Source organism: Berghia stephanieae, chromosome 3 (assembly GCF_034508935.2).
Source record: "Berghia stephanieae isolate SIO BIC M18660-M18661 chromosome 3, UCSD_Bste_1.3, whole genome shotgun sequence".
NCBI lineage: Eukaryota > Metazoa > Mollusca > Gastropoda > Nudibranchia > Aeolidiidae > Berghia > Berghia stephanieae.
In genome coordinates, this window is record NC_088362.1 from 160,827 (window position 1) to 174,015 (window position 13,189).

General features: G+C 38.7%; 1 protein-coding gene across 1 annotated transcript in view; it reads right to left on the reverse strand.

Annotated features, from left to right (window-relative positions):
* Positions 1–9,179: 9,179 nt before the first annotated feature.
* LOC144966939 (uncharacterized) overlaps positions 9,180–13,189 on the reverse strand; it is a 6,357-nt gene continuing 2,347 nt past the window's right edge. Inside the window, exons 3-4 of the mRNA XM_078903634.1 lie at positions 11,198–11,387; positions 9,180–9,415 (exon numbers count right to left, since the gene is read on the reverse strand). Coding sequence (XP_078759760.1) covers positions 9,180–9,415; positions 11,198–11,387 — 426 coding nt within the window. The remainder of the gene's footprint in view (positions 9,416–11,197; positions 11,388–13,189) is intronic.

The following is a 13,189-nucleotide window of genomic DNA, read 5'->3' on the forward strand; positions in this document are numbered from 1 at the left end:
AAAAAACGTGTTCCATAAGATGAGACCAGTTTTGTCAAACAATAACCTAAAGTTGAAGACCAGAATGAAAGTAGTGGAAATATAGGTTATAAGTACCCTTTTATACGGCTGTAAAACGTGGACGCTTGACAAATAATATACGAGTAGGTTAGAGGCATTTGAGATGTGGATGTATAGAAGAATGTTAAGACTATCATGGACAGACATGTATACGCATGAGGAAGTGTTGGCGAAGGTGAGATAGGGAAGAATGTTAATCGATAACATCAGAAAGAGGCAGTTACCGTTTCTGGGACATGTGTGGAGAAGAGACGGAATAGAAAAAGTGGTAACATCCAGATGTTAAAGGTCGATTAATGATCGAAGAAAAGAGAGCTAGAGGAAGACAAAGAATAACATGTCTAAATAACCTAAGAATGGCCAAATTATGTGAGTAGAAAAAGCAACACAGACTTCATGCGCACCGCAGAGGATCGTGATTCGTGGAGACAGCTGACCGTAACTGGCTCAAGAGCACAAGCCATGATGGATGAAGAATAAAATGTATGGATTCTACACCAAAAAAAAAACAAGAACTCAAATGTTTTATCTGCTCTATGCCATATCACAAACCGCTTCATTGAAACAAAAATAAGCTGATGGGGATTGACCGACGTGCACTTATTTGCAGGTCTGATAGCTCACTTTATTATGGGCTCATTGTTGTAATGGAAATCTAAAAAATAATAGTAATAATAATAAAACGCAAAATATTGTCCAGTACAACAATGTTGAACTAGGTCCATAATTACGTTCGTTTCTCATACCTTCATATATGTACACGTCCGGATTTACCATTTTAGATGTGACATTTGTTGACAATGATTACCAGTCTACTTTGTAGTCAAAACCACCCCAAAACAATTTAATGTAAATATTCCTTCAAAAGTCAATGAAATTCAAAATACACTTATTGGATAAAGTACAACAAAAAAAACTCTGCAGTCAAAACATAAGACGCAAAATAGAGATGATGAAGAAAATGCATGAGAAATTAGAATAGGAAAATCATTATATTTTGAAAAAGCACCAAAAAATCACCCTTAACCCCTCGTATGACGCATATTATATATTTCGTGAACTTGGATTTCCCCCTGATTTGAAAATCCAGAAAATGTCAAAAACTCGATTTTGTTTCATAAATATGATTATTTAAAAATGTTTACAATTGGTCACTCGTTTCATCCGCTCATAAACATTTCACATTGACCTCAGAGAAGATTTGCATGGAAAAAAAAATTAGGACAACAACGGCCATACCCCAATGACATCACAACAATGGACATACCCCAATGACATCACAACAATGGCCATACACCAATGACATCACAACAATGGCCATACCCCAATGACATCACAACAATGGCCATACCCCAATGACATCTCAACGATGGCCATACCCCAATGACATCACAACAATGGACATATCCCAATGATATGTCAACAATGGCCATACCCCAATGACATGCTGTGTGATCTCAACAATGGCCATACCCCAATGATATGTCAACAATGGCCATACCCCAATGACATCACAACAATGGCCATACCCCAATGACATCACAACAATGGCCATACCCCAATGACATCTCAACAATGGCCATACCCCTATGACATGCTGTGTGATCTCAACGATGGCCATACCCCAATGATATGCTGTGTGATCTCAACAATGGCCATACCCCAATGACATCTCAACAATGGCCATACCCCAATGACATGCTGTGTGATCTCAACAATGGCCATACCCCAATAACATCACAACATTGGCCATACCCCAATGACATGCTGTGTGATCTCAACAATGGCCATACCCCAATGACATGCTGTGTGATCTCGAAAATGGCCATACCCCGATGACATGTCAACAATGGCCATACCCCAATGATATGCTGTGTGATCTCAACAATGGCCAGACCCAAATGACATCACAACAACGGCCATACCCCAATGACATGCTGTGTGATCTCAAAAAAATGGCCATACCCACATGACATTCTGTGTGATCTCAACAATTGCCAGACCCCAATGACATGTCAACAATGGCCATACCCCAATGACATCACAACAATGGCCATACCCCAATGACATGCTGTGTGATCTCAACAATAGCCATACCCCAATGACAATCTGTCTAATCTCAACAATGGCCATACCCCAATGACACGCTGTGTGATCTCAACAATGGCCATACCCAATGACAATCTGTCTAATCTCAACAATGGCCATACCCCAATGACAATCTGTCTAATCTCAACAATGGCCATACCCCAATGACATCACAACAATGGCCATACCCCAATGACATCTCAACAAAGGCCATACCCCAATGACATGCTGTGTGATCTCAACAATGGCCATACCCCAATGACATCACAACAATGGCCATACCCCAATGACATGCTGTGTGATCTCGAAAATGGCCATACCCCAATGACATGTCAACAATGGCCATACCCCAATGACATGCTGTGTGATCTCAACAATGGCCAGACCCCAATGACATCACAACAATGGCCATACCCCAATGACATGCTGTGTGATCTCAACAATGGCCATGCCCCAATGACATGTCAACAATGGCCGTACCCCAATGACATGCTGTGTGATATCAACAATGGCCATACCCCAATGACATGCTGTGTGATCTCAACAATGGCCATGCCCCAATGACATGCTGTGTGATCTCAACGATGGCCATGCCCCAATGACATGCTGTGTGATCTCAACAATGTCCATGCCCCAATGACATGCTGTGTGATCTCAACAATGGCCATGCCCCAATGACATGCTGTGTGATCTCAACAATGGCCATACCCCAATGACATGCTGTGTGATCTCAACAATGGCCATGCCCCAATGACATGCTGTGTGATCTCAACAATGGCCATACCCCAATGACATCTTAACAATGGCCATACCCCAATCACATGATGTGTGATCCCAACAGTGGCCACATTCCCCATACATGTTCTATTTCATCTCATAAGTGGCCACATCCCCTATCGCATGCAGTTTGTGATCCCATCAGTGGCCACATCCCCCATCACATGTTGTGTGTGATCCCATCAGTGGTCACATCCCCCATCACATACTGTGTGATCCCATCCATGGCCACATCCATGGCCACATCCCTCCATCACATACTGTGTGATCCCATCAGTGGCCACATCCCCCATCACATGTTGTGTGTGATCCCATCAGTGGCCACATCCCCTATCACATACTGTGTGATCCCATCAGTGGCCACATCCCCCATCACATGTTGTGTGTGATCCCATCAGTGGCCACATCCCCCATCACATATTGTGTGTGATCCCATCATTGGCCACATCCCCCATCCATCACATACTGTGTGATCCCATCAGTGGCCACATCCCCCATCACATGTTGTGTGTGATCCCATCAGTGGCCATATCCCCCATCACATACTGTGTGATCCCATCAGTGGCCACATCCCCCATCACATACTGTGTGTGATCCCATCAGTGGCCACATCCCCCATCACATGTTGTGTGTGATCCCATCAGTGGCCACATCCCCCATCACGTGCTGTGTGTGATCCCAACAGTGGCCACATCCCCCATCACGTGCTGTGTGTGATCCCAACAGTGGCCACATCCCCCATCACATACTGTGTGTGATCCCATCAGTGGCCACATCCCCCATCACGTGCTGTGTGTGATCCCATCAGTGGCCACATCCCCCATCCATCACATACTGTGTGTGATCCGAACAGTGGCCACATCCCCCATCACGTGGTGTGTGTGATCCCAACAGTGGTCACATCCCCCATCACGTGCTGTGTGTGATTCCAAGAGTGGCCACATCCCCCATCACGTGGTGTGTGTGATCCCAACAGTGGTCACATCTCCCATCACATGCTGTGTGTGATCCCAACAGTGGCCACATCCCCCATCACGTGGTGTGTGTGATCCCAGCAGTGGCCACATCCCCCACCACGTGGTGTGTGTGATTCAAACAGTGGCCACATCCCTCGTCAAATACTGTGTGATCTCTAACCCGGGATTTTCTATTGAAAATTGTAAAGAAAGGATACCTTCTTCCAATTATCAAGACACTTCCCGCTCAACCTCTATCAAGCAACATTATAAAAGACACTCCCCCTTGTGCGGCTATGTGGTCTTGTGGTGTGACACTCGCTTGCGGTTCGGAAGGTCATGGGTTCGAACCTCGCTCGGCGTATATTTGAGTCATTGAAAAAGGCTCTTTACTCACATTCTCCCACCGAACTTAGGAAATATACGTGAGCAATCTTGCTAATCTGATATTATGTGAAATAATCCAGATGGAAGAAATATACAAAACTTAATATAACAGCTTCAAAAACAAAGAAATAAGTAAAAACACGGAAAGTTTCTTGGCTTAAAACCTTTCTTCAGCAAACATCGACAACAACAAAAATGAAAACATAAATGTATTACCAAAAACAAAAACAAAACAAAAAACATGTCAAGGGCATAAAGAAGAACTATTCGGCCAATACGGATCGGATTATATATCATTATCTGATTGTATCTAGTATGATTCGCGATTTGCCCGATTGAGTTAGTCATTTTTATTGTAGATTTGCTTCGATTAATGCACTTTGTGGACGAACACTACAAGCCTAGGTGCCTTTTTTGAAGGCGGACTAGTGTTCAGTCCCTGACTTTAGTCAAGGACTTGAAAAAAAAATCGCTTTTTATGTGAGCTGACCAAGTAAATCCCAGACCAAAATCACCACACCTCCGAACTAAGTTTGGGCCCGGTTGGTTAGTTTTGGTAGAGACAGCATCAGCCTTAGTAAAAGAGTTTAGCCACCTTTGTACAGTTCGGGTGCCAACACAACAGTCACTATAAACAAGTTTTCGTGGTTCATGAATAATCTATCTCAATTTAATAAAATTAATATTTAAAATGTCGCCCTTAATTCTTTATTCTATATTTAGACATTTCATTGTATTTAGTCTACATATAAGTTTAAACTGGGGGTCATATGGACAACATACTTCACCTTATATATATATATGTATATATATATATATATATATATATATATATATATATATATATATATATATATATATATATATATATATATATTGTCGCCATAAATTCTTAACTTTTTATTTATACATTTTGATGCATGCCACGTCTGTAAGATATTTTTTTCATTTTTTGGATGAATAAAGCATATATTATTATTATTATTATTATTATTATTATTATTATTATTATTATTATTATTATTATTATTATTATTATTATTATTATTATTATTATTATTATTATTATTATTATTATTATTATCATCATTATTATTATTATTATTATATTATTATTATTATTATTATTATTATTATTATATTATTATTATTATTATTATTATTTTTATTATTATTATTATTATCATTATCATTATCATTATTATCATTATTATCATTATTATTATTATTATTATTATTATCATTATTATCATTATTATTATTATTATTATTATTATTATTATTATTATTATTATTATTATTATTATTATTATTATTATTATTATTATTATTATTATTATTATATTATTATTATTATCATTATCATTATTATCATTATTATTATTTACGGATGCACATCACTCTGCAGTAAGGAAATCAATTACAGCAGCTTTTTGGGGCGTAATTCTATTTAAGGGATGTCATTGACCGACATTTTGCTACATGGCTTCTTTGAAATTAGATGATTTAAAAACAATAGATAAAAGCCAAATTAAATTTGCTGGCATAGTCTAGTAATGGAAAAACGAATTGCGCATATCCTTTCTTTAAAAAATATAGCATTGTGGAGAACATATTGCTTATTTGAGTCAATAAAAAAATTGATACGGCGCACAACTCTACTGAAAGATTTGAAAATTAGAAATGTATTTTTTACAGATAGATAAACAGATAACTTGATTTCCTTTTATAATTTAAAGTCAGTTTGAAAGTTTATTGAGTCAAACAGATATCATAAAATATGTACCAACGACGACACTTGACTCCCAAAATCAACTAATTTTGACACTGTAAAAAGTTGTCAATTTGCGTCATCTATTTATGACATCAAGTATTATTATTACTTCCGTTGCGTTGTGTGGGTGTTGGCATTTTTCAGCAAATCGTGGCATTCATAGTGATATTATTCACTTGATCACATGAAGGTATTTCAGTCGCCATTTTGATTCTTTTTTTACTATTAGAGTTAGCTCGAGATCGAGGATATTTCTTTTTCTATTAAGGTTAGTCATAAGTCTTAGTAAACGTGCTAGGATGTTTGTTTTTCCATAAGTTAAGCAAAGGGGAGACATTCCGAAAGCTCCTACATCCCCAGTATTCTTTAAATTTGTATTTTCACCGTTGATATTTTGTCAGGCATTTATTTATTCAATTTGTCATTATATCTAGAAGTATTTTAAAAACTCTAGAACAAACCTTGATAGATTTGTGAAAGTTTAACATTTCTTAATTTGACCATTGTTTTCAGCTGCCATTTTGATTTGTTAAATATTGAAAGGTAGTGCAAAGCAGTCCGAGAGTTGTTTTTTTTTTCTTTCTATTAGGGTTAGCTCGAGAGGTTAGTCATAAGTCTTATTAAAGGTGCTAGGAAGTTTGTTTTTCCATGAGTTAAGTAAAGGGAGACATTCCGAAAGCTCCTACATCCCCAGTATTCTTTAAATTTGTATTTTCACCTTTGATCTTTTGTCAGGCGTTTATTTATTCAATTTGTCATGATTTTTTCTATTAGGGGTAGCTCGAGATCGGGTTAGTCATAAGTATTATTAAAGTGCTAGGGTGTTTGTTTTTCCTATTGGGGTTAATTAAAAGTACGAGGTTTAATTTTTTCTTAGTTAGTTGAGGGAATATATTATTAAATATATTATTGGGCCACACAGAAAAATCAACCGAAGATATACCAAATTACACAGACAACGTTGTTTACCAATCTGCCCTCATTAAATGATGGTGAGTACAGTATCGAATGAAAATAGTTCTTTCCCCGCGAAATTGCGGGCTTTTTACTAGTTTTCATCAAAAGTGTACACGGATGCGGTTAATACGATCGGAAATATCCGACAGGTGTCAACACTTTTCAGTCAAGCCTAGTTCTATTAATATTATGAAGAAATTTAAATTTAAAGTGAAAATGATTAGAATTGGGATATCCCTGAAATAATTATGAGTAATATAATAAAATAAAATGTCATGTATTTATCCCATAGTGGAAATTGGTCTTTAGAGTCTATTCCAAGGGAAACTGGAATTCCCGGGTAGTGCAGGGCCGTAAGACTCCGCTATGGCGAGGTGAATTGCTCAAGGCCAAACAACGCAGCGGGTAATCGAACTCAGTGCCCTTTGGGTACGAAGCAAAGACGTGCCAGTGAGTCACACTGCCCTTTATATTCATATTTTAACGAAATCTACAAGGTCACCTTATCACACAAATGTATGCATCATGTTCAATCCAAATAAATACACAACATATTTTGTAACATTTTCATGTATCTCAATCTCCATCTCACCATCTAAGACATTTATGTTAACTTCTTTTGTTGTTGTTGTTGTTGTTGTTGTTGTTGTTGATGATGATGAGTCAAGCTTGAAAATCTTTCTTGGCACAATGGTCATACTAACATTATACTGTTTGGAAACGATTAGACACAAATTATGCGAATTTAATTACACGAAGAACAACATATTGGCCAAAGACCATGTCCACAGCAGGCTACGGTTTTGTTATGACGTTTAATGTACTCGTCACAAGTTGTTTTCCAAGATCCCTCGAGCCTGTGCTGGTTGCCAAAGGGGCAAGTCGTATCCGAAATGTGGATTTTTTTGGATAAGGTCATGGTAATGCAGAGGCCGTGTTCGCAGCCTTTGTCCTGTTTAATTGATATGAAAAAGTTTTGTAAGGACGCACAAATAATATATATAAAAAGTGGATACACGGAATCCTTCAATTATAAATTCCTAGACAATAAAGATCCGAACAAAATAGGATTCAACGGTCGTGACGTCACTTTCCTCGTAACGACGCATAGTTACTTTGTAACTGGTTCTAAACTATCGGAACAATGGCGGACGCCCTTACGAAATACTTCTCCGACGAGCATAAAAGTGTATGCCGAGGAGAAAAACATTATAAATTTGATCAAGTTTTTACTTTTATACATTCTGATCACATTGACATGTGAAAAAGTTCTAGACAGCATGAAGAATTAAAAGTATCGATTTTTTTTGTTTAACCAAGCTGCTGGTTGCTGGGCAGAAGTGACATCAGACTATTGAATCCTATTCAGCAGAATAAAATACAAGATCACCAAACATAACTTGGTTCAACCTCGACAGAAATGTCACAACTAACATCGGACAAAAAACCTGAAATAATAGACACGTTGTGTTTTCCACATCTCCCCAGATTCCACAATATTTGGATATATTAATGGGGTAAAGGATAGCTTGATCATTAGGAATACGGATATCTATCATACTGATATAGCTACCCTGGTGCCCTTTACCCCAGTATAAACATGGGAACGGTCCAGGCAGCCGACAATCTGTAAATATTTTTTTTTGTTTTAAAGAAGATAAAATGGTTGTAAATCTATTTAGGGGCACGTCAGGTCAAGGTCAGGTCATGTTCATATAGATAGACAGACAGCCCAACCGCGGACACAGAAATAATTTGAAATCGGATGCCCTCAAAGAATAACACGTTTACAAATAATCAAAATTATCTGACATTTTTCTTAACCTGCCCTTACTCCATCCAACTGACCGCAACAAACATGTATATTTACATTATGATTTTTTTTAGCTTTTATACAGCCCAATTTCCACTAAACGTGATCAAAGTGCTTTACAAGGCGTCCCTGCAAGAATTTAATATGTAGGACCAGGCATGACGTCTGTTCGTTGATATTACATTTTTTCGGACAGAGTCAACGTTGTTAACGGCCAGGTACTCATTTTACACCTGAGTACAGTGAGAAAATGTGAATAAAGAGCCTTTTCCAAGGACTGAACTGTGCGCCGAGCGAGGCCCGAACTCAAGACCTTCCGATCCGAAAGCGAGTGTCATACCACAAGACCACATAGCCGCAATTACAATTACAACTGCCAATATACTGCAGAGAGATAAAAATAAAATCGTACCGTGCCACATTGCATGCTGTCAGGGGCCTGATGAATCGTCCAATAAAATGTGTTCTTATCAACGATAGTCACACAGGCTAACTTCTCACACAACTGATGTCCGTATCTCCTTTTATAGAACAACCGTGCCATTGAAGAGTGCTTTCCCTCCCTCAGACGACAGGCTTCATCTGGTATCCTGGAAATTTTATCTATGGACGTTGAGAGATATTGAAATCTATTATTAGTTTTTAAAATTAAAGAGAGAGAGAGAGAGAGAGAGAGAGAGATAGAGAGAGAGAGAGAGATAGAGAGAGAGAGAGAGAGAGAGAGAGAGAAGAGGCATAAGCCACGTAATAAAACTGCTCGACATTTATATTAAAGGAGTGGCAAGCATGAAAAGGTTCTGTATGTATAAATAGTTATCATCTTAATAAAATATTATACTAACAAACCCCTTACACCGTCTAAAAATCTATATAATTCATATACAAGGAAGGTTTCCATTCAAAAGATTGTTTGACAATGGGAGCGATTTATATTCATGTTTTCGTCCGACAAAGTCATCAATCACATGAGTCGTTGCGGTCCAAAAATTGGATATTTCTTAACAAATATAAAAACGCTGCTTTGTTTACAAATGTTATAAACATACCCATGTGTCAAGCTGAATAAAATGACCAATCGTGATGTTAGATATTTCAAAAGCTGTGAACAATTTTCACTCTGTGGGTCACTTTGGGCACATTTTGTAAATGTGAATTATGGCCTCGAGCACATGGAAAGTTAATATATTATATCATCCCCATTGTAAGACGAAATATTTGGTCAGTGCATCCTCCTCTACTTCTGAAACCTGCCTTTACTTCCCTGAGCGTTCCTACCAATGCCGTGTTACAACCCCTCCCCTTTTGTAACATGTCATGTATAAAGGTAACTCCTCCGATATTATATAGACACTCCACCGTCGGACGCCTCCGTACGGTTCCAGACGGCTTCGGACAGCACCAGCTTGCCTCCGGACAGTTCTCGACTGCTCCATACTGCTTCAAGTGGCTCTGATTGCCTCCAGACTGGTTTGAACGTCTCCAGGCGGCCTCTGGGTGGTTTCAAACGACCCCCCCCCCCAGAGGCCTCCGAATTGCTTCAGACGATCTTCAGGCGACTCCAGTAAGCCTCCAGATTGCTTCAGGCAGCTCTGGACTGCTTTGGGATCCTGACGTCTCTGGAAGGCAATTCGTACGATCTCCATCAGCATTGTCACGATAACCAATTTCATCATTACAAGAACTTGAAATATTCACCTTAACAATCATTATGATTTTTTTTAATTGAAAAAAAATTAAGCTTTTATATAGAGCAATATTCACTAAATGGGCTCAAAGCGCTTTACAAGGAGTCCCTGGCCAACAGCAATGTTTAACATTTAGGATGGTTCATAACGCCTGTTAGGCGATGTTACAATTTTTTTCGGACAGAGACAATGCTGTTAACGGCCATGTACTCATTTTACACTTGAGTACGGTGAGAGAATGTGAGTAAAGAGTATTTTCCAAGGACTCAACTATGCGCCGAGCTAGGCTCGAACCCAGGACCTTCAGATCCGAAAGCGAGTGTAATACCACTAGACCATATAGCCGCAATCATAGTATTAACTTTCAGAGGAATTTTTTTCTGTTGAGCTGACAGTTTACAATCTGAATTTTACGATATGTTTTGTTCTGTTGGATGGCCCCGATAGCGCCGATGATAGAGCACTTGCCTTGCAGACAAAGGACCGATATTAGTCGAGATTATTTTTTCCTGGCCCCCACAGCTGTTCAACAAGATGTGATTTGTTAGCTGGGTCTGTTAGATCTGGCGAATGTAAATGTTGCTGCTCGAAACTCAAAGAAATAAATGACAATGTGGAATTGAATCTAAGCTTCAATTTAGTAACGAAAGCAGATATAATGGACGTATTACTCGAAATTAAATTGGAGCTTTACACTCACCCTTACAAGACTGGCAACACAAATGCCTGGTGATATCATCTGTGCACCCCTTATTTCTGATTTCCGTGGAACAGCTCCAGTGTTTACCAGAGAACGTGTAATTCTTCATATCACCGAATGGACACCAATCTGAAATTGTATTATCCCCTCCTGGGCTGGGCTTGCATTTGCCCTGTAGGCATTGTTTGCCCTGAAATTGAAGCAAGAAATATTTTAAACTAAGTTTTACAAACAAACGAAGTTCTGATTTATATATGTAGCCTACTACTTAAAATAACAACATACATTTTAGTAACATCTATGTCGTGCATTTTTATAGACTAACCATGCTTAATGCGTTTCTTAATGTTTTATACATTTATCAAATAACTGATATTAATCAAAATTAGGCAAGGAGGCAGAAAAAAGCCATATTATCATGTGACCCTATATCTGACCGTATTTTAACGGCAGATTGCGATACAAGTCATACCGGGATGTCCATGTTACAAATGTCTGCCCCACCAAGACGTCCACGTTACAAATGTATGCCCCACCAAGATGTCCATGTTACAAATGTCTGCCCCACCAAGATGTCCATTTTACAAATGTCTGCCCCACCAAGATGTCCATGTTACAAATGTCTGCCCCACCAAGATGTCCATGTTACAAATGTCTGCCCCACCAAGACGTCCACGTTACAAATGTCTGCCCCACCAAGATGTCCATGTTACAAATGTCTGCCCCATTAAGTACATCCAATGACAAATCCGTAGATAGATTCTAGCAACACCTTCAGGACGTCTTGGAGAAAACACCTGGACACGACTTAGGGCTAACCCACAACGGAGACTGACCTGATGACCCGGCACTGCCGTCCTCTGCCGTCTTCCGGATAAAGATGTTGGGCACGGACTAAAAACAAACAATAAAAAGATGAGTTGCTAGACCTACCCATACCAAGCACCTGACGCCCTCTGCCATTTTTTTGGAGCTTGGTATGGATAGGTCTAGCGGGTCTTCTCTTTATTCTTACTATTTTATCCGTGCCCGACCTCTTTATCCGGAAGACGGCAGAGGACAGCAGAGTCGGGTCGTCGGAGTCAGTCGTCTCTGGTGTGGGGTAGCCCTCAATTGCTTTGATGGGAGATTTCAACGCCAAAGGTCTTCAGACAGACACAGTGTGGAACAAACCATCTCGGCCTCTTTGCATCCTCAAAACAAATAAACAAATACAAGGAGAAAATGCGAGATCTCTGCTTGAATAACAATCTAAGAATTATGAACACATTCTTTCGAGAAAAACATCTACAAATTGCCTGATAAAACAAAAACGAATGAAATGGATTTCATCTGTGCTATTTAAAGATGGGTCAAATCTATAGAGGATATAGCGACAAAAAAGGAGCTGAAATTGGGTCTGACCATGAGTTAGTGGTAGCTAAATTGAAATTAAAACTTTAAAATATCCCCTGAAAAATGTCAAAGAAAGATGAGATTTGATGTTGACAAATTTAAAAACCAATCTATAGGGAAATGTTTAGTGTTGAGATAAGAAATATGTTTAATGCACTAGAAGATGAACGAGAAGAAAATCTTCCAAACGTGGAAACAAAATGAAAGTTAAAGATACAATCACAGAAGCATGCAGAAAGATGTATTGGAAGAAAAAGACGGAAACCCAGTGAGAAATGGATATCAGACCAAACATGGACATCTATTGACAAAAGAAAAGAAGCAAAATTTTAAAAGTTGAGATGACATACAAAACACAAGGCAGACAGAAGAGAACAGAGAACTCGTCAAAACCGGGAAGAAGTGGCAAAGAAAGGAAGATAAGAAAAACTGGATAAAGAAAAAGACAAAAGAAGTGAAAAAAGCTACATTTTCAAAACGTATAGGACATACCCGATGCCTGAAAAATTGGAACAATCATTCTATTGTCAAGGAGAGAAGACCTCAGCACCTGCTCAAACTGGAGAGGAATGACGCTGTTGTCATTACCAAAAAAGT